The sequence below is a fragment of the Trichosurus vulpecula genome, chromosome 1, assembly GCF_011100635.1.
Source record: "Trichosurus vulpecula isolate mTriVul1 chromosome 1, mTriVul1.pri, whole genome shotgun sequence".
NCBI lineage: Eukaryota > Metazoa > Chordata > Mammalia > Diprotodontia > Phalangeridae > Trichosurus > Trichosurus vulpecula.
In genome coordinates, this window is record NC_050573.1 from 349458045 (window position 1) to 349480673 (window position 22629).

General features: G+C 38.6%; 2 protein-coding genes across 3 annotated transcripts in view; one reads left to right on the top strand and one right to left on the bottom strand.

The window, feature by feature from the left end:
• The window catches only part of SRD5A1 (steroid 5 alpha-reductase 1), a 48177-nt gene extending 42045 nt beyond the window's left edge, over nucleotides 1-6132 (bottom strand). The window contains exon 1 of the mRNA XM_036744468.1: nucleotides 5653-6132. Within this exon, the coding sequence (XP_036600363.1) occupies nucleotides 5653-5936 (284 nt within the window). The 5' untranslated portion in view covers nucleotides 5937-6132. The remainder of the gene's footprint in view (nucleotides 1-5652) is intronic.
• A 537-nt stretch (nucleotides 6133-6669) lies between these two features.
• NSUN2 (NOP2/Sun RNA methyltransferase 2) overlaps nucleotides 6670-22629 on the top strand; it is a 37565-nt gene continuing 21605 nt past the window's right edge. Inside the window, exons 1-7 of one of the 2 annotated variants that reach the window (XM_036740141.1) lie at nucleotides 6670-6850; nucleotides 7044-7201; nucleotides 9644-9748; nucleotides 13480-13585; nucleotides 16281-16352; nucleotides 17036-17120; nucleotides 21532-21724. In XM_036740141.1, coding sequence (XP_036596036.1) covers nucleotides 6749-6850; nucleotides 7044-7201; nucleotides 9644-9748; nucleotides 13480-13585; nucleotides 16281-16352; nucleotides 17036-17120; nucleotides 21532-21724 — 821 coding nt within the window. In that variant the 5' untranslated portion in view covers nucleotides 6670-6748. The remainder of the gene's footprint in view (nucleotides 6851-7043; nucleotides 7202-9643; nucleotides 9749-13479; nucleotides 13586-16280; nucleotides 16353-17035; nucleotides 17121-21531; nucleotides 21725-22629) is intronic. The other variant, XM_036740133.1, reaches the window with a different exon arrangement.

The following is a 22629-nucleotide window of genomic DNA, read 5'->3' on the forward strand; positions in this document are numbered from 1 at the left end:
CGTAAAGAAGAACCATGATCAATGGAGTGAATCATGAGAAAGAAGAAACAAAACCAAAAAAGACGAGACAGAAAAAAAAGAAAGAAAAAAAGAGAAAAAGAAAAAAAAAGAGAGCAGATAGTTTGCCTCGATCCGCATTCTAACTCCATAGTTCTTTCTCCGGATGTAGACAGCTCTTTCCATCATGAGTCATTTGGAGCTGTCTTTGAACCTTGTATTGCTGAGAAGAGCCAAGTCCATCAAAGTTAGTCATCACAGAATCAATATGTCTGTGGTTGTGAACAATGTTCTCCTGTTTCTGCTCCTCTCACTCAGCATCATGTCATATAGTTCTTTCCAGGTTATTATGAAGTCCGTTATCTTCCTCATTTCTTATAGCACAATAGGATTCCATTATTCATATACCACAACTTGTTTAGCCATTCCCCAATTGATAGGCATCCCCTTGATTTCCAGTTCTTTGCTACCACAAAAAGAGCTGCTATAAATATTTTTCTACATATGGCTCCCTTTTCCCCTTGTGTGATCTCTTTGGGATACAGTCCTCGAAGTGGTATTACTGGGTCTAAGGGTACGCACATTTTTATAGCCCTTTGGGCATAGTTCCAAATTGCTCTCCAGAATGGCTGGATCACACAATGATTTTTTTTTTTAAGTAACAAATTGTTTTCCAGATCAGGCACATTCTTAGGGCCAACAATGAATCGGTTTTCCCAGCACAGCTAAAACATTTGTCCTTGTTATCTTTGAAAAGATTGAAGTATTTATTATACTTATATAGAAATAATGTATTATTATATAGAATACTTAATTATACTATTTCCCAAGCACTGGGCAATGGTATTGAAATCTAAAACTAAAGACCGTTTCTCCCCCAAAAGGAGCTGATATCCTTATATGGGAGACAACACATAAAGGGGAGTAAGTCAGTCAACTAGCACTGTACCTATTATGTACCTATTAGGTGACAGGCACTGTTCTAAGTGCTGGTGATAAAAAGAAAGCTAAAAACAAAGACCCTTGATCTTAAAGAACTCACAATCTAATAGAGGAGATAACATGCAAACAATTATATACAACTGAGATATGTGCAAGATAAATTTGGAGGTAGTCTCAGAGGAGAGATACTAAGATTAAGAAGTATCTTCTTGCAGAAGGTGGAAATTTGGTTAGTAATTGTGGTAGACAGAGGCAGCTATTTTTACTATGGTACAGTAACAATGGCAGTACTGGTTTAATTATGGCTCCAGTAAGTACTTAAAGAAAGGGGGTGAGATGCTTACAGCTGCTAGTGGTAACACAGGTGGGATTATAGTGTAATGTGGTGGAGCCTGCTGAGATACAATGGGCCAATAGCTCTTGTTCTTAAATATTTGCAAAAATTCTCTCTATATGATGGCTAGCAGACTATTATTAGAGATACTTATTGCAAATGTTTCCTGTGATTGCTTCTTTTCTAACTTTAGCTGTGTTGATTTTGTTCACATAAAAACTTTTCAATTTTATGCAATCGATAGTCTTTCTCAATTAAAATGTAATCTTTTTAAGGGCAAGTGCATTTGTATTTGTATTTACAGTGCTTAGCACAGAGCCTGGCAAGTATAGTAAGCACCTAATAAATGCTCTATCTAGAAATCTTCAAGCAAAGACTGAATGAGTACTTGTCAGGTATAAAGAAGGAATTCTTGTTTAGTAACAAGTTGTACTAAATGACATTTGAAGATTCCTTTTTGTGTATGATAACAAAAATTTAAGGAGTCTCTATGATGAGAGTATGAAACAGGAGGAATTAAAATCATTGGAAAATCTCACCATTAAAATGGTTTACAAAACCCTGTCTTTTTCACAGAGTAACCAGCTTATTCATCATAATATTTAGGGAGGTTTATAAGTATAAGTAGGATACGCATCACCAAGATAACTGGTACTGAGAGTCATGCATGTTCATTTATTTTGGATTTTTTCTTACAATACTGATTCCTAGAAATGATACTTTTAAGGAAGCTTTACAAAATGAATATTCTTGTTTTATTTTTAATTTGGAAAATAAACACTGAAGCCAGGTTGCCTAATGATATGATTTGACTGACTATAGTAGTGAATTATTATATACCCTATATAGTACATTTGCAGAAAAACACATGTACGTGTGGAGGGAGGGAGGAAACAGGACTGATGGTGTTCAATTATCAAAATAAATATATTCTTTAACACTATAGCTTCAGAAAACTTCAGAAACTTGTAAAAAATTACAGGTATAACAGTTAAAAATAATTCACAAGAAAAAAGGACATTTTATGCTCTTTTTGAGAGATTTTGAAAAGAGTACTTAAAGATAACAAAGAATTCAATACTTGCAGTGCTATTAAATGTTAAAAGAGCAGCTATGAAATACAAGCATAGCTGATTTCTTTGGATGGTGTAAATTCCTCAGTCTCTGCTCCTATCCCTCAAGGTTATTAAGCAATGGCTGAATGACTTCTTGTCTACTAAGAGATTATTGATTCATTACAGATTGGATCAAAGACCTCCAGGTCCTTTCCAACTTTGTGAGCCGGATTTAAAAATTTCTCTGTTTTCTCTTTTTACTAACTAGTAAACTAAAAGCTGGATTTTAAACTTGGGAAATAAAATATACCTTGTGGGTTTTTTTTAACCTTTAAACATAGAACATTGGAAAGTTTATTTATATCTGCATTCCTATCAGCACATTTGATACAGTAGCTGGTTTTATGTAACACTGGATGGTTTTTCCACAGGTTCTGTTTCCTATGGAATGTATTTGTTTACTGAGTATATCAGCCAACATTTCTATTTTCTAAATAAAAGTCTCCAAAAATGGAGGACAGCTGCTTTGATTTGGCAAGCTGTATGTACATTACTATACAACAACTTAAAGAAAAACTTTACATAGACAACTGAAAGTGAGCAATGTGACATTCATATTTGGATAGGTTTCTGCATGTCCCGTGGTTATTCCTTTTTCCTTGCTCAGACTGAACATTCCCTCCCTAGAGCTCAAACTAGGTTTGGATTATTCCACCAATCTTGGGTCAGTGACAACCATTTCCATGGTGTGAATGAGCTCCAAGGTTTCTCTGCACTGCAGGAAAAAGTCCTTCACAAAGCAATAGCATTCCTATTTGCCCACACAGGTTTTGTAGTAAGTAGAAAGAGACAAGGTAACTTGGGTTCTAGTCATGACATTTCCACTAATGAGGCACATCAAGATTTCTCTGGCATTAGTAGACTTAATAAAATCAATGGCTTGGGCTACATGACCTTGGGAATCCCTACCAGTTCTAAAATTTTGTGCACGTTCTGTAATTCTTGTCCTTCTCTGAACAATCATATCACATTATACCCCTCTCAACACACTTTTGTACTCTACTTTGTGATTATTTGTACATGGCTTATCTTCCATATTAGGCTATGGGACGAAGCTGGCTATAAGACTAGGCTACAAACTATGAAGATAATGACCCTGCCATATTCTTTTTATTCCTTCACTACTTCCTCAGTAGCTGAACTTAATAAAATAATAATAATAATAAAACTTAATGAAGGGTGCATGATGTTGTGACTGAGAAGGGTTACTAGTCTCCAATAGTTGGTAAAGGGGAAAAGGCAAGGGAGAAGGATGTGGGAAAAGGGAAGGAAAGGGATTTTATGCAGCCATTAATCATGAATAAGTGGTATATGAGTTGAGAAGCTATCTGTGCTCCTTAAACTAAGATTCTTAAGCATTTTGTATTGCAAAAGATGTTGCTGCCAAAAGTATTTTCTGTGGGGAAACATTTAAGAATGAGTTTAAGATCCCAGATTAAGAGCTGGAAAGCACCTTAGAAACCATCTAAGTCCAGCTCTCATTGTGGTGTTGTTATTTCAATCCTGTCCGACTCTTGGAGATCTTCTTGGCAGTGATACTAGAAGGGTTTGCCATTTCCTTCTTCAGTTCATTTTATAGATGAGGAAATTGAGGCAAACAGGGTTAGGTGACTTGCCCAGGGTTACAGAGAGGCAGGATTCAAACTCAAGTCTTTTGACTCCAAATCCAGCACTTTCCACTGTATCATGTTGCCTCTTCCTATGTATGTCAACAAGAAATTAATGATTGTATATTAATTTACTTTACAGACAAAAGTTTTCAGGAATATATTAAATGTGCAAAGTGATGGCAGACTGTTAACAATAAACATTTATCTGCCTAAATTTGATGTTAAGTTTTACAAGTCTTCTGAATATGGGAGCAAGACAAAGTTGACTAATACAAAGAAATAAAGTACTTTGCTTCTATTTTGCCAAAGCTAAACACAGTATTTTCAAACACACAAATATTCCAATGATGAACAAATACTAACTGGACCATTTAACCAAGATAACCTTGTTCCTCCTCTTCTTCATTTGAACCCTCAGTACTGCATACCACAAAGAAACGTGTTTGGTCAAATAGGAATATTTATTGGAAGAAATAACATTTCATATTCTTTCCCTTTTCTCCATTCCAAAGGATGACACTACCCTAATTCAAATACTTATCACTTCTTCTCGCCTGAATCTTTCAGTAGTTTCCTAACTGATCTTCCCGTTTCCAGTCTCTCTCAAGTCTCTTAAATTCAACAAGCATTTATTAATTATCCACTAAATGCCAGGCATTGTGCTAGGTCATGGGGATGCAAAGTTAAAAACAAAATTCTCTGCCTTTAGCAGCTTGATTTACTGGAGGAAAACAAGCAAACAGGTAAGTAAACTATTAGAGACAGACATACAAACTTCAGAATAACTAAAGGTGATAGACGCTGTGAGTTATGACAAACATGTCACAGATGTTGAACATTTTCCAGCCACCTTCAGGTTTCTAGGCTAGTCTTGTGAAGTTGTTTATCAAGTCTATCCAGATCCCTAGTTTGGAAGGGACCCCACTCTCAAAGTCTTACTGCCTTACTGTGCCTTGGTTCTCTAAGGCAATCCCACCAGAGCATAAACTCTACTAATCACTGTAGGTTCTATCATGCTATAACAGCTTCCTGTATGGTCCTTGCAACTGACGGGAGTCACCTCGCCAAAGTCTAGCTAAGTACAGGGAGGCTCATCACCAGAAGGCTGACGTTGCATCAATTTCTTGGCCACTGCTATTGGTCTTTTGTTTTCGAAGAGGTTAGTGACATCGCGATTCATGTCTTAACTTGCTCGTGACAAATCGGCCAAAGAAAACGAGAAATTACCCTTCAACCCCTACGGTGAATTTAAAAGGTGAGGTTAAAAAGACTGGCAAAGATTTACTAAATGGGGTGGAGTGTGCTCTCAGGTGAGGCTCCGGGGCCGGGCACCGCGTGTCCTCAGGAAGAGGATTCTGTGGCTGGACAACACATAACAATGACAAAACAGGAGCCAAATTGCCTCTGGCGGCCACAGAAATCGAACTCCTCCGTCAGTGTCCCGGGGCTCTCTCCTTTCATTTGAACGCTCTTGACACCCGGTCTCTCCTTCGCCTCCTCCTGGGAAGCAAAACTCACCGGGGTCGGGGGGACGCTTTTAGACGGGCTGGAGATCACCCCCGACTCCAGACACCCCGGGTTCCTTTGGGGAGAGGGGAGGTAGAAGAAAAGGAGGCGGTGTGAGGGGAGAAGAGGTGGGTGCGCACGTCGTTACCTTTGCAAGTAGTGGATGATGAAGAGGGCCAGGAGGATGCGATTGGGCCAGTGGCTGAGGCGCTGGGCCGGGGTGCAAGTGACCACGTAGAGGGGCACCAGCAAGCACGGCAGCTCCTGTACGCTCCACGCCAGCTTCGCCGGCAGAGGCGGGCCGAATCTGGCTCTGGCGTGGCGGCCGTAGGGCAACCCGTTGTTCCACTGCAGTACGCAGATCAACAACCCGAAGAGCGCTACAATTAAGAAGCACGTTTCCAGGGACCCTGGTGCCTCAGCGAACGTCATGGTCCCGGAGGTAGGGCAGGGGCTCGGGTCACGGCCAAGCCCAGGACGATCCACTAGGGTGGTCTAGCAACGTCCCTGCGCGAGGGTAGACGGAGCAAGCACGGGTCTGGGATCCGAGGTCTCGGTTTTATTCTGGCGCAGGAGCCAGGCAAGGGTAAAGTGACAAGCAGAAAGTAAGGCGGGGCAAAACTTAAATGAGCGGGCTAGAAAAGGTGCGAAGGTTATTTCAAATACTGTAGCTGAGGGGAGGGGCCAAGGATCAGGAGTTCAGGGACCGACGACATCGATTGGACAAGCGGTCCTTTTAACTCTGGAGGAAGGCCTTCTATTGGACGACAGAGCCCCCTTTCTCTCCTCCCTTCCATACCCCCAGCCCCCGCCCTCAGAAGATCTGAGCAAATCAGAAAATGCCGGTAATTCTAAGTCACTTGCCGTCCCAAGTCGCTCCGCCGGTCTCTCCAGACCCACCCACCAGCCGAACAGCACTACGCCTGCGCCCCCAGCTTTAGGGTGCCCAAGGCAGTGCCTGCAAAACAAACTCCTTCACAGAAAAGACATTTTGGGGTTTCGTTCTTACGGTTACCTGCCATCAAAAACAGTGCGGCCTTTCCAAGGGCTTTTTCCAGCGGAGAAGTAAGGTTTGGGGGTTTCTGGGGATTCCCCCCCCCCCCCCCACTTCTATCCATAGGCTTTTACGTAGTCGACGCTTGCCTGGGCTGGGGCCTAAGGAGAAGGCCCCCTTCACGGTGGGACGAGCAGGCGGCATCATTCTGAAGCTCGTGGCGCGTCGTGTGGTAGCTGAGCTCGGCAGCATGGGCCGGCGGTATCGGAACCGGCGGCGCTCGCAGCTGCAGCAGCAACGCCCGGAGTCGAGAGAGGACGCGGCGGACGGGGACGGGAAGCGGGATAAGTCTGTAAGGGCCGTGCTCTTGGGGGGAGTTGGGAGTGGGGCAGACGGGACCAGGCCATGGGAGAAATGGGCTGGAGGCCGCGGTGGGGGAGCAGTGGTCCGCGGCTCCTTGCGCTCCTGCCGTCCCGGATCCCCGGGAACTCGCAGCACTTCTAGGATAGCCGCGAATACATTCATTTTTTTTTGTCTTTTTTTAGGGCTGGGAGGGCGGTTACCCCGAGATCGTCAAAGAGAACAAGTTGTTTGAACACTACTACCAGGAGCTGAAAATCGTTCCCGAAGGCGAGTGGGAGCAATTCATGCAGGCCCTCCGGGAGCCTCTCCCGGCCACTCTGAGAATCACTGGATACAAATGGTACGGCCCGGGTGGGCATGCCCGGGAGTGGGCGGAGAGATGGTTTGCACCTTAAACGCCCTTTGGGAATTCAGTCCAGTGAGCAGCGCGAAAAATGACAAGTGTGCATTGAGGGCTGAGGGAAATATGAAGTTGTGTAGTGGTGGTTTAGAAAAAAATTAATCTCAACATAAATTTTTAAAAAGTTGTCTTCTAACGATTTGCACTTTGCACAGAGCATGATCAGCGGTTTGACCATCGTGCTTTTGTATTCTGAGTTGATGTAAATACTATCCTATACCCTGTTACCGTAAACATTCAACACGCACTTTCTTCCACCTCTCCAGGCCTTTTTGTTCTACGATATTCCTGACCCTGTCATCTGCAGAGGTCCAATGTGCCTTTCATCTTTATATGGACCGCCGGGCTGGTACATGATAAACCTTGCCCCCGGTATGATATCACTATCGCCTTTTCCCCTTATATATATCCTGGCTGATAATCCCTTCGGTTATGATGCTCTTAAGGCTCAGTAATGTGTTGAAACCTGCTTATATATCCATATTGCATTTTTTTCTGGGTCAGCCATGATTTTGTGTTTCTGGAGGGTGGGGTGTGTGTGCGTCTACTTACCTATGTGAGCGTTTCAAAGCTGGTCTTGGGGCAGTGAGGCAACTTTGACATGCATAGTTTTCCAAATGTCATTCAACCAGCTTTCTTATTAGTTTCTGGGCCTAACTCATTCTCTGTGTGCATATATCTATACTGACACATTAGTTATTCAGTTGTATACCTTAGACTGGGCACTAAGCATTTTTGGTCCAGTTTATTTTTACTCTGTGAATTGATCTGTTGAGAGGTCATAGGCCTCATAAGGAGATGCTGCTGTGTTTTGGGCTTTGATGTGCTTTTCACAATATCATTCATAAGGGAGAGAGCAGCTGGAGGACATCACGATCTTACAAGAGAATCCCTCTTTTGAAATTTTTATGGGATGTTACTATCCATGACAGTGGCAAGTACCTTTGACCATCATACATCTTGTTTTCTTGGTTAGTTGGTATAAGTATTTGTTAAGGGCTATCACAGCTAATGTATTTTTCAGTCTTCTGTGATGTTAATATGAGATGTTCCTTGTTGGCAGAAAGCCTTTAAGGCTGCATTCTGTTTTACTGAGTCAAATGTGTTTTTTAATGAATTAATGAACCCAATAGTGTTTTCCTATAGCCAACATGAAGTAGTAGTGGTCTGCTGTAGAAACTTATTTGTGAAAGCTCTTTGTTCATTTCTCATCTGGAATGTAGTCTAGAGCTGGAAGGAACATCAGACTGGTTAGTCCAATCTCTTCATTTTACAGTTAATGAAACAGGCCTGGGGAAGTGAACTTGGCACAAAGGTCATACAGGTAATAAGCATCAACAGTTGAATTTGACTCTAGGTCTCCACTGACTCCAGAGTCATTACTCTTTTGCAAGTACAACTCTGATAGACTTAATATGCCACACTAATTTACTTGATCATTTTATTTTAACTTGATCATTCCCATAAAGATATCTGTAAACATAAGGGAGGTGTCATATGGCTTGATGGATATTGATGTCCTCTTGACAACCTTTTTTTGTTGCTGTCTGCATCTTCCCTAAGAAAGTTTGTAAAATGATCCCACAATGCTTTGGATTTGCCCTTTGTACTTGGTTTGGTCTAATTCTTCCCAATTCTATTTTCTTAATTGCCATTTTTAGTATCTTACAATCACGTTGGATACTGAAGTGTTTAGAGTCCAAATATTGTAATTCCACTATCATTGGTGATGAAAATGGAGGTTTTGGAATGATGGGCCATCTGTTCTATTTTCTATTTGTTATATTCTTACTAGTGCCAAGAAGCTTTAAATGAACTAACGATATCAATCGAAGTAGGAAATACGGGGTCATTAATTTTTAGACTATAATCACATATATCAGTTAAGCGAACAAAACTAAAAATATTACTACCCCCAGAAAAAAATTATTAATGAGAAAATGATCTTAATATGAACTAAAATGAAAAGAGAATTTTAAAAACTATCTGGAGGATAGATAATTTAATTCTTTGGCTTTGGGAAAAAGAATTGCAGAATTAATGCACCCTGGCAGAATTTTTCCTCACTGTCTTTTTTGCCTTCTGTTTTTATGTCTGAAAGGTTTGAATCATAGAAACAGTAGTACAAGAATAATTCTAGAAAGTAGTAATGAAGTATGTTTTAAACTTATCACCTCTAAAGTAGCAAGAAAATGGGAAATGTTTAGGTTTTTTCCCTCAATAAGGGCAGTGATAAAAATGACAAGTGCCTTCTTTTCAAGCATAAAAAAAGTTTGCTTTAGTTTGACAATGTTTTGAAACATTTCTTAAGGGAAGAAAGTAATGTTAAGTTTCTTCTAAATCAAGCCAACAACAATTAAACTATTTGCCTCCTCTCCACAGCCATGCAAAGGAAATTCTCCATTGCCTGAAGAACAAGTATTTCAAGGAACTAGAGGATTTGGTGGTGGATGGTCAGAAAGTTGAAGTACCACAGCCTTTAAGCTGGTATGTAAAATCAAGTTTCTTATTTCTGGTTCCTTTGGTATTTTAATCATTGCTACTGTTGGTATGTTTGATTCTTCTCTACAGTAATCTTTGCAACTAAAAGATGTTTTTTTTTTGGTAGCCTGATTGATTACTTTCTGTTTGTTATGCTGTCACCACAGCTTCCATACGTGGTCTTCACTTTTTTGAGTTGGGAAACTGATTTACATTAAATTATACTAAAAATGATTATAAGCTTGCATGAAAATTTGTTAATATATGGGGAAGGTGTATATTAAAATAATTGATATCAGTTATATAACAGTTAAAAACAAAAAAGTTACATAACAATTAAGATAAAAGATGAGGAAGGATGTAAGGGGCAGAGAGGAAAGACACAGTTATTTGAGACTTCCCAGGCACAGTCAGTGAATTGTGGTAATTCAAATATAACTGAATTCATAAAATTCTTATCAGTGCCAAGCATTCTAGTTTAATTTCATATTTTCTGTGTAACTATCAAGAGCCAAATTTCATCCATTGTTCAAGATGTCTAGTTAAATTCAAAGCAATGATATGCTTTAGCATAACTGTTAAATTCTAGTATTGTTTAAAAGGCAATCTAAGACCCAAAGACACTGGTTTCATTACCTGTAATGCCATATAGACAGTCTAATATTCACTGTCTTTGGCAGAATGACTGTAGCTTACTTTTGCAGCCTGTCTTTTGTAACACTTTAATTCAATTTCTTGCTAACTTTAGAGAGTGACATCCTTAATGTCTCTGCCCCCATTCCTCTTGGACCAGTACTCCCACTGTTTCTAGAACTTACTTGCACATGCTTGCTCTGAAATCTTTTATCCTATTCTGCCCCCATATTACCCCCTCTGACTTCTGGGCCAGTACATCCTGGAGAGAATTTTTTCCTCCTGCTATTTGTACCGTTTCTTTGCCACCTGTCATATACTACTTCCATTAGATTAAGGTAAGTTTGACATAATAAGTACTTTTTGGGAAGAGACCTTGACATACTCCTTCACAACGCTTTGCATGGAAATTATTTAGTTAAATAAAATTTAAAAAGTAATCCTTTAAAATTGAAATAACACAAATTAAGATTCTGGCCTGGCTATTTTGATGAATAGAATATTAAGGAAAAACAAAGTATTACATTCATAGATCTAAATCTAGAAGGAGCAACAGAATTAATCTTGTCTAACTTCCTTGTATTTCCTAGACTAGGAAACAAATCGTAAGAGATTAAATGATGTTATTTTTGTGACATTGTATAGATGGTAGAACCTAGATTTGAACCCAGATTTCTGACTCCAAATCCATTGTTCCTTTTATTATGCAATGATGCCTTCTAGTTGTTGATCAATTTTGAAATATCTAGGTTCTTTTTTATGAGTTGTAAAGATGCTTATAATAGTTAATGAAGACTGAAAATATAAATTGTAAAATAAATATTTTTTTCTCTAGAGATCCTTAGTTTTTGCTTTCCCCCTTTTTCACTTGCCATCTAGGTGGCAGAGCAGATAAAGTGCTGGAGTCGAAGGCCTGAATTCAAATGTAGCCTTAGACACTTAGAGTTGTATGACCTTGAGCAAGTCACATAACTGTTTCTCACTTTTCTCAGCTGTGTCAAAAGGATAAAATGAGACAATATTTGTAGAACAAAATGCTTAGCATAGTGCCTGGGTCATAGTAGGTTCTCTATAAATGCCAGCTATTATCATCGTCATCATCATCATCATCATCATCATTACTTATTGTTATTATTGGCTGATTGTCATCAGATAGCTCTTGTATATTCGTGGATTTTACTTTATTCTTGTTGACTATTTTTACCTACTTTTTCTCTTTTTTTCTTTTGTTGAGCACTTCAGTGTTCCATTGCATCTTCATCAAATTGAAGAAGCAATCATGAAATTAGAAGCAAATTTATTTGACTCAGTTAAGTTTTTTGAGGTGAAGAAGTTTGAAATTCATTATTTAGGCTTTTACATACATATTTTTACCATGTATGCGTTTAGCATCTCATTAAGTACTATGGAATATAGAAAAGAAGTATATGAGGGATTAAAAGGTTGGTCTGGTTGGAGAGATGAAAGCAACACAGATAGTATTGGTGAATAGTGTATGGCATAATTTTTTGTGTAAAATGTCTCTAATCTCTTCCTGTACATTTATCTTAAAAGTAATTCCATAATCCTTTGTCCTCTCACACCAAAATCTGGGCTATGTATTGCGAGCTTAAGTGTTCTATGGCCAAATCAATTATTAAGCGCTACATTAAAGAGTAGGAAATGATTGAAGCTCTTTGTGCAGAGGAATAACATCATGAAACAAGTGATCAAGGAATATTGAAGGAAAAAGGGAGCCATCAAAAAACTAGACTATGGTCTGAGAAGTCAAGAACCGAAAGAATTGGCTGAGAAGTCAAGATCATTAATGGAGGGTAGACGGAGAGGTTTTAGTTGATGGTGCCAGATTCCCAGAAAGATGAAGCATAGTTAAGTCAGAGAAAACATTATAGGATTTGACAATATCTGATGGCAGAAAATAATAAGAAAAGTTTTCAAATTATCTGTGAATTTCATTTATCTATGGTATCTCCATTATTTACTCTTTCAGATTAAGGCATATCCAGGGATTCACATATATTGTTTAGAATGAAGCCCTTTTTATCCTAAAAGCATTTCAAATCAGTACTGAATAAGTATAGTTATTAGGGACAATTGCTTCTCATACTTCCAGACCTGGATTTTCCCAGAACTGTGTTTTATGTTTTTTGTTTTTAACAATAGGGTGACTTGGGCCTCTGTTATTGAATGGATATCCTGGAGGGGAAATCTTCGCTATGTACATCATTATAACATTATAAAAACCTACATAATGAAGAAGCTTAAATTCAAAATCAGCTGTTTAGATCTAAGTTGCCTCATATCTAAAATTGGTTCACTGTCTAAAATGTCATAAGTATTGAAAGTTTATACATTAAGAAGGCAGAATGCACTCAACTAAATCTTCATAACTCTACTCTCCTTTTGTGTCGGATGCCCGTGATTACCAGGATCTTTTCACCGTAAAAAAAAATGGAGTATAATTAGGTACTCATTAAAAGTCATATTTTATACACCCACAAAATTGTGTTACTTGTAAGCAGTCCTCTATCCAAGATCTTCACTTGAGGCACTTGTGCTGTAGAGGTGACCCTTGGTTTTAATGCCATGAGAGTGATCTCTAGAAAGCTTTACCAAGCTGGACAGGCATCATAGACAGTCTGGTGGTGACTGCCTTACAAAGACTTAGCTTGGAGAGGCTCCTTACCAATTATTGGCTGTACAGCACACAGCTTTTGAAGTATAGTCCTACAGACTATATTCAGTCTAGCTTCACAGATTTAAGCAGGCTCTTTTAGAACTTGCTAAACAGTAAAATAAATTGTGTGGAATTTTCTATTCTGTAGAAAGCCAGTATGGTTCAGAAATGAAAATGTACAAAATAATGTTTAATAAATGTTTCTTTTCACAGTTTCATTGAAAGGCATTTTATTAGAATGTTATGCTTTATAGTATTCTTCTTTATATTTCAGAGGTAGTTTTAGACATTTTTTAGCTTATCTATTTTTAGACCACAAAGTTACCGAACTATCTTTTGAAAAAATAAGCTGCTGATTTAATATTAATCATTTTTGATCACTTGACTGAGATTACCAAATACCTCCAACTCTTTTTGTTTTTATTAGGTACCCAGAAGAGCTTGCATGGCATACAAATCTGAGTCGAAAAATCTTGAGGAAGTCTCCACAGCTGGAAAAATTTCACCAGTTTTTGGTTAGCGAAACTGAATCTGTAAGTTTTGTTTTTTTAAACATGGACTGACAAGAATATTAAATTTGAAAGGGACACTAGAAATTGAATTCCAGCATAGCCTTTCCCCCAATCCATTTTTCATTTTAATGTTTAATTCATCCAGTATTTATTAAGTATCAAGTGTAAAATACATGGCACTGAGACTACAAAGGCAAAAATGAAGCTGTTCTTTACCAGAAGAAGTTTATATTCTAATGAGTAAAAAGGACATTGAGATCCAGAGAAATGAAATGACACAACTGGTTAATGGTAGCTCATGAGGTCCACACATTGCTAAGTTTCTGTCAACAATCAATTTCCCCCTTGGTCCCAAGAGTATTGTGAGGATGTGGTCAGGGAACAGGTGGATTGAGATCTGGGATTTCCATACTGCATCTACATTTTTGGGGTTAATTCTTTAGCAAGGCTGTAACCTGTCACCTTTCCCTATTCTCCTTCACCCTCCTACTTCTAGGAGCTACAAGGAAGGAAAAGCCAAGGATGACCCTGTTGTCACCAAGTAAAGAGTTCTTTCCTTTCCTGGTAGTTCAGCCCTATCCCAGAAAAGGATAGGGCAGGGAGTCTTTCTCTAATCCACATTAGTTCTCATAGAGTTGATCAGAAAAGTCACAGGTCTGGACTGTTTTTACTCTTCAGATGGTTGAAGAATGAGGAGCAAAGTAGGAATGAAAAAGAGTGTCTTCCTAGTGGCTTAAGAATCTAGAAACCACAGCAGAAGCCCTAGAAACCCCTCGTCTTGAACAGTAGAATAGTTCTTCTTTGTTGGCTGCATTAAGTGCCCCAAGGTCTGCCCAGGCTGTTCTCCTCACAACTTCAGATATCTTCCCTTTATTTTCATTCCTGTTTCCCAAATCAGGGAATCTTGGAGATTCTGTGGCTTAAAAGTCAATCTCTCTTCACCTTTTCGCCTTGCTGTCCTGCCCATATGTACATCTGAGCCCTCACATAAGGGAATCTAGATGGAAAGGGGGATGACACAGATACTGAGGTTTGCAAAATACTTAACATTTCAGCCTGAGCTAGAAATGAAATAAAGAAAGATGGAATAGTATCTAGCTTTCATTTTATGGGGACTCTAGCTTTACATACCTTCGATCTACATGGAGGTCTTTAGATAGAAGCTGGATAATGACTTATCGGGGATGAGATCTTTCATACGCTTAGGGTTTAAATTAAATGACTTCTGAGGGTTCCTTCCAATGCAATTACAGATTTTTAATATACTGGTTAAAGAAAGAGCCTAGATACTTCATTTGAAAGGACTGTATTTCACAATGTGTGAAAATGAATAATACTTCCACCTTATAGAAGTCTTCTATATCAGCTGAGTTAGTTAAAAAGCCCAGTTAAAAAAAAGTAAGTAATTGAGTTGTATAGAACCTTCAGAAGTGATCTAATCCAGCCCATATGCAATAAAGAAGCAAAGTGATTTTAAGGTAATTTATACTCAGTTTATTTCTTGTTTTCCTGTTTTTCTTAAAATGAAACTTTGTGGGCCTAAGGTTAGATATTTGGGCACCTTGCCAAATTACAAAGATCTAATTTAAGACTATGAGCAAAAAGATATGATAAACTCTATATATCTTTTTTGACAAAGAAATACCACTGTTATGTCTATACCCCAAAGACATTTAAAAAAAAAAAGAAAAAGAGCAGTATATGCAAAAATAATTAGAAAAGCTCTTTTTGTGGTGGGAAAGAACTGGAAACAAAAGAGGTGCCCATCAATTGAGGAATGAGTAAGTAAATTGTGGTATAGGAACGTAATGTAAATACTGTTGTGTTATAAGATGGTGAAAGCGATGGTTTCAGAAAAGCTGGAAAACTTGTACAAACTGATGCAAAATTAAGTGAGCAAAGTCAGAACAATTTGTATAATAATAATAGCAACCTTATAAGACAATTTTGGGAGACTTGGTCAACCATGATTTTAGAGTACAAATACAGAATGAGACATTTTTGGGTGTGTCCAGTATGGAAATTTGTTTTGCTTGACTGTGTATAGTATGGGGAGAATCACAAAATTAGCTTGTGATGAACTTGGAAGAGAGAGACTACAGTTTATGGATACTTGATATATTGTCACTCTCAAGAGCCCATAGACCTTTTTTTGCATGGTGCTCCAGAGAGCAAAAATAGGACCAGAAGGTGGAAGTTAACAGTGATGTAGATTTTGTCTCAGCATAAGAAAAAAACTTTCCCCCAAAATAGAACTCTCCAACTATGGAATGACCTGTTTTGTAAAGGGTTGTCATTGTCTATGACTGGAAACTATTAAAGTATAGGCTCAATGACTCTTAGGCATATTATGAGTGGAATTCTCACATTAGATGGGAAATTGAACTGGATTAGTTAAGATTCTTTCCAACTCTGATTCATTAATCTCATGTATATAGTAAAAGTCCTTTGGGGGAGGGGAGGTGATGAAGGGAGACCTATCAAAGGATATTCTTAATATACTCTTAAGACAAAACTGTCTTATAAAGTGACTTGAAGTTCGTTGAAATCTATTTGGATTATGATTATATAACAAATTATGTTATGTTTATTTTTGTGTTTACATTGCAATAAAATACATGATATGTTTGCTTTTTATTTTGAAATAGTTGTTTTTGTGTTTCTGTGTATTCACAATTTTATAAACATATGTAGTTACTGACACTTTTTTCTTCAGGGAAACATTAGTCGTCAGGAAGCTGTCAGTATGATTCCACCCTTGCTGCTTAATGTTCAGCCTCATCATAAGGTATTGTTTATTTTTAAAACTAAAGTGTTTTTCTTAATGTAGGCAAAAACTAAAGGATTTAGGATTATTTGGAAACATGAGTGTATGCCAAAGCCACTTTAAAAATTAGTAAGTCTTGCCTTTTACGTGTAAAAATAATAATAGCTTAGGGTTTAACATGTGCCAGGCACTGTGCTTAGTGCTTATAATTATTATCTCATTTGATTCTTACAACTGCTCTGGAGGTAGGTGCTATTATCCCCATTTAACAGACGAGGAAATTGAGGCAACCAGAGGTTAAATGACTTGCCCAGGATTATATAACTTGTAAATGTCTGAGGCTGGATTTGAACTCTGATCTTCCTTATTCCAGGCCCAATGTTCTATCCATTATCCAATTCAACAAATACTAAGTGCTTAAAAATAAAATCTTTCAGTTCATAACTTATTTTTCATTATTGTCTAAAGGGGAACCTGCAGGACCAGTCTTTGGGTAGCTAGATGGGGTCAGAGGCACAACTTGCTAATTTTTTCAGTGACTTTGGCACTTCGGTTTACAAAGCATTTTCTCAGTTCATGCTTACAATAGCCCTTAATGTAGGTAGGATGGGGCAATATATTTTAGTGTGTTTCGTAAACCTTCCTTGGAGAATATAGTTTTCAAAACAAAAACATCAAATACTTTTTCCTGTTTTCATGAATAGATTTTAGATATGTGTGCAGCACCTGGATCAAAGACTGCCCAGTTAATTGAAATGCTTCATGCTGATATGAATGTTTCCTTTCCAGGTATGTGATGGTATATTGTTTAGGTGGGGGAAATGGTTTATGTTTTTGGGGATGGTTGAAGGGAAGGCCAAAAACACACTGTAACTGTGGCATCTGTAAAATTTAGGTGTTCTATTTAATTTGAGATGGCTTTCAAAATTAAAACAAAGCTGGTTATTTTTGTACCAAATTTATCAGTTACAAATTTCATATTCCTAACGTGACAGTAGCTATCCCTTGTTCGTGGGGATATTTAACTCCTGCTAAGAGGAATTTTTTTAGTGACATTCAAGGTTAATTCAATAAGTAAATATTGTATGTTGGCAAGTTGTGATGACAACTTGTCCTAGATTTCTCAAGTTTGTTTCTACATATACTGATTATTCTTGCAGTAAAACTTTGCAATATTATTAAGTAACCAGGGCATAAGTCAGGACACTTAGGTTAAATGTTGTCACATAGTTTGTGTACTTTTGTTTTTCTTATCCCCAGCTTCTGATTTATTGACCAAATCTGTTATGTCCCAAAACAGGGTTAAGAATGAAAAATTAACCATTCTGGAGAGCGATTTGGAACTGTGCCCAAAGGGCTGTAAAAATGTGCATACCCTTTGACCCAGCAATACCGCTTCTAGGGCTATATCCCAAAGAGCTCATGCAAGGAGGAAAATGACCCATATGTACAAAAATACTTATAGCAGCTTTTTGTGGTGGCAAAGAATTTGAAATCAAGGGGATTCCCATCAATTGGGGAATGGCTAAACAAGTTGTGGTATATGAATGTAATAGAATACGCTTGTGCTATAAGAAATGATGAACAGGTGGACTTCATAAGAACCTGGAGAAACTTATTTGATCTGGTGATGAGTGAAGGAAGCAGAGCCAGGAGAACATTGTACACAAGCACAGACAGATTGCTTCTGGGATGACTAATTAAGGTAGACTTGGCTCTTTTCAACAATGCAAGGTACTAAGACAACTCCAAAAGACTCGTGATGGGAAAGACTATCCACATCCAGAGAAAGAGTTACGGAGTCTGAATGCAGATTGAAACATACTATTTGCTCCCTCTTTTTTTATTTTATTTTTGGTTTTGTTTTATCTTTCTCATGATTCATGTCATTGGTCATAATTCTTTTTTTTTAATTGATTTGTATTTATTTAATATTTTTAGTTTTCAGCATTAATTTTCACAAGAGTTTGAATTACAAATTTTCTCCCCAGTTCTACCCTCCCCCCACTCCCAAGATGGCATATATTCTGATTGTCTCATTCCCCAGTCAACCCTCCCTTCTGTCACCCTGCTCCCCCCCCCCCCTTTTCCCTTACTTTCTTGTAGGGCAAGATAGATTTTTATGCCCCATTGCCAGTGTAACATATTTCCTAGTTGGATGCAAATACTTTTTTTTTTAACATCTGCTTTTAAAACTTTGAGTTCCAAATTCTCTTCCCTCTTCCCTTCCCACCCACCCTCCCTAACAAGGCAAGCAATTCAACATAGACCACATGTGTATCATTATGCAAAATCCTTCTGCAGTACTCATGTTGTGAAAGACTAACTATATTTTGCTCCTTTATCCAATTTTCTGCCTTGACCCCGTCCCTTTTCGAAAGTGTTTGCTTTTGATTACCTCCTCCCCCATCTGCCCTCCCTTCTATCATCCCCCCCTTTTTTATCTGCTTCCTCCTCCTTTCCTGTGGGGTAAGATACCCAAATGAGTATGTATGGTATTCCCTCCTCAGGTCAAATTTGATGAGAGCAAGATTCACTCATTCCCCCTCGCCTGCCCCCTCTTCCCTCCCAACAGAACTGCTTTTTCTTGCCATTTTTATGAGGCTTTCTCCCTCTCTATATATATTCGTCTCTCATCCCTAAATTTGATTTTTTTTTTTTTAGATATCATCCCTTCAAATTCAACTCACCCTGTGCACTGTCTATATATATATATAGACACATATATATATATAGACACACACACATACATATACACACATATATATTTATATATGCATATTCCCTTCAGCTACCCTAATACTGATATCTCATGAATTACACACATCATCTTTCCACGTAGGAATGTAAACAAAACAGTTCAACTTTAGTAAGTCCCTTATGATTTCTCTTTCTTGATTACCTTTTCATGCTTCTCTTGATTCTTGTGGTTGAAAGTCAGATTTTCTATTCAGCTCTGGTCTTTTCACTGAGAAAGCTTGAAAGTCCTCTATTTTATTGAAAATCTATATTTTGCCTTGGAGCATGATACTGAGCTTTGCTGGGTAGGTGATTCTTGGTTTTAATCCTAGCTCCATTGACCTCCAGAATATCATATTCCAAGCCCTTCGATCCCTTAATGCTAGATCTTGTGTTACTCTGATTGTGTTTCTACAATATTCAAATTGTTTCTTTCTGGCTGCTTGCAGTATTTTCTCCTTGATCTTGGAGCTCTGGAATTTGGCAACAATATTCCTACCCTCTGGCTCTAGAATATCAGGGCAGTTCTTGATAATTTCTTGAAAGATGATATCTAGGCCCTTTTTTTTATCGTGACTTTCAGGTAATCCAATAATTTTTAAATTCTCTCTCCTGGATCTATTTTCCGGTTCAGTGGTTTTCCTAGTGAGATATTTTGCATTGTCTTCCATTTGTTCATTCCTTTGCTTCTGTTTTATAATATCATGATTTCTCATCAAGTCACTAGCTTCCACTTGCTCCAGTCTAATTTTTAAGGTACCTTTTCCATTTGGCTAATTCTGCCTTTCAAGGCACTCTTCTCCTTGTTGGCTTTTTGGAGCTAATCCATTTGGGTTAGTCTATTCTTTAAGGTGTTATTTTCATCGGTATTTTTTTGGGTCTCCTTTAGCAAGTGGTTGACTTGTTTTTCATGGTTTTCTTGCATCACTCTCATTTCTCTTCCCAATTTTTCCTCTCTTTCTCTTACTTGCTTTTCCAAATGCTTTTTGAGCTCTTCCATGGCCTGAGACCAATTCATATTTTTCTCGCAGGCTTTTGATGTAGGCTTTTTGACTTTGTTGACTTCTTCTGGCTGTATGTTTTGATCTTCTTTGTCACCGAAAAAGGAATCTAGAGTTCGAATCTGAATCTGAGAGCGTTTTTGCTCCCTGTTCACGTTCCCAGCCAACTACTTGACCCTTGAGCTTTTTGTCAGGGTATGAATGCTTGTAGAGTAGAGAGTACTTTGTCCCAAGCTTCAGGGTCCAAGGGCTGCTGTTTTCAGAGCTTCTTCTACTCCACCATCACCCCAGGCTCTGTCACAGCAGTGCTCCTCCTCCCCCAAGAACTGCCAACCAGTACCACAATCCAGATCCAAGCAGGGCACAGCAAGAGAAACTGCCTCTGTGCCCACAAAACTTTGCTCCTTGCACTCCCACTGTGATCTGTTGCTAGATTCCTCCCACCGTGTGAGCCAGAGACTCAGGAAGCAGCTGATGCTGGAGCTCTGGAAGCAGCCTCAGGAGCTTCCTGCTGCTGCCACCGCTACCTGCTCCACCACCTCCTCCACCCCCAGAGCTGGTGGCCGGACTGCTCTGAACGCGATCCAGCAGTTTCCCCATAACCTGGTCTTTGACGTTTGTGGGTTGAGAAGTCTGGTAATTGCCACAGCTCACTGTTTCATGGCCCCAAGGCCTGTTTCGGCTCGCTGATTTAGGGTCTGGTCTATCCCAGCTTGGCCCACGCTGGGCTGCCCTCTGCTCTCAGCACCATGCGATAGATCCTTCCCAGCCACCATCTGGTCTCTCCTGGGTGGGTGTTTGGAGGGATCTGGGGGAGAGCTTAAGCAAGTCCGTTTTCCAGCCATCATCTTGGCTCTGCCTCCCCCCCCCCCCCCCCCCCCAGTGGATAGTCTCTTAAGTCTGCTTCTGTTTCAATACCTTCATGAACAGGAATTTGTTCTCCGTTTTTTGTTATTCTCTGCCATTTGGTGGTAAAAAGCTTTTGACAAAGGAGTTACACTAGGGGTATTGTTTTGTCTTCCTCATGCTTTCAAGTAAACTGATTTGATAATTTTTTTTTTTTTTAGAAAATGTTTTAGAATAACAGTGAAGATAATTGAAGGTTGTAGATATTTCATTGCCTTTTTTTTTGCTAGATATAATAGGAGAAACTAAAGATCTGAAGTTGTTGTATTGAACAAGTTCGGTAATGCCACTGTTTCTTTTTTCCAGCTCGTGAAGATCATTTGAGTCATTGACCTTAGAAAAGTGAATCCCACTTTTGAACTTGCTTGTATGTAAAGTGGGTCTTTAGCTCTCTCTTTTCACCATCTCAATACCTTTACTAAGTCGTAAATTAAAGCTTAAGCTTTTTTCTCCCCTGAAGACATCTGGACATTGCTTATTTTATTAACTTTCCCCACTGTAACCGTGTGAAACTAATTTTTGTTTTATCTGACATTACAATTTTATGTTCCCAGAGGGATTTGTTATCGCTAATGATGTTGACAACAAACGCTGCTATTTGCTGGTTCATCAAGCAAAAAGGTTAAGCAGTCCTTGTATTATGGTTGTAAACCATGATGCTTCCAGCATTCCTAGACTGCAGATAGATGTGGATGGAAAGAAGGAGGTTCTCTTCTATGATAGAATTCTATGTGATGTGCCCTGCAGGTATTTTATGCTGTTTTTTTCCCTCTGATAACATAGTATGTTATTTACGTACATCAGACTTTTGCTAAAATCATTAATCTTGTACACAAGATTTTTTTTTAAATATGTTGAAATTCTTTTATGAAATAATGATGTTTAAAGTATGCTGTAAGTTTTTGTCGTCTACGCATACACTTCTTTTAGACCATGCTCTCTTTTAAAAGGGAACAAAATGTTTCAAACTAATTTATGTCCTAAAATTAATTGAAACAATAGCTAATAAGTAATTTTAAGTGTGATTATTGTATCCCTCTCTTCTAGAAGAGGAGTGAGGCACCTGAGACCCCAGACCAGATCTTAAAACCCTCATAGTTTCATCTGATTTATATTAAAGTTGTAGTGTGACTGCTTGTACCAGTGATTGGCAAAAAAGCAACATGGCTTTAAAAATTCTTTAGGGATGATACTTCAAAGAGCCACAAGATGATGACATTGCTTCATGATCTTGCATGTTTGCCATTTTGTATGTCTCCTGTATGTTTGTCTCTTTGGATGCAACCCTGTCTCATGTGTCATATTTCACATCCGTATGTCAGTTTACCAGTCGTCGCCCCCCTTCCCTTCCCGGTTGCGTGTATCTCAGTGTGCCTGTGCTTGTTAACAGCTGATATTCTTGTTAAAAGTTTTGTGTAGGCACTTGGGAAATAAGATGAAAAACAACACAGTCCTTGATCTCAGGGAATTTATAATTTAAGGTGTTTTAGAGGGGAGGGAGCCAAGCCAGTTAGAGGGAGACTTTAGGTACCACTATAGCACAAGTTTAAAATGACTCCATGCATAAAATTCACTGGTGGTATGAGAGATTCAAGAAATCCTTTCTCTGTTTTATGTCTTATTTCTTTACCTCTCTGTTTCCCAGCTCTTTC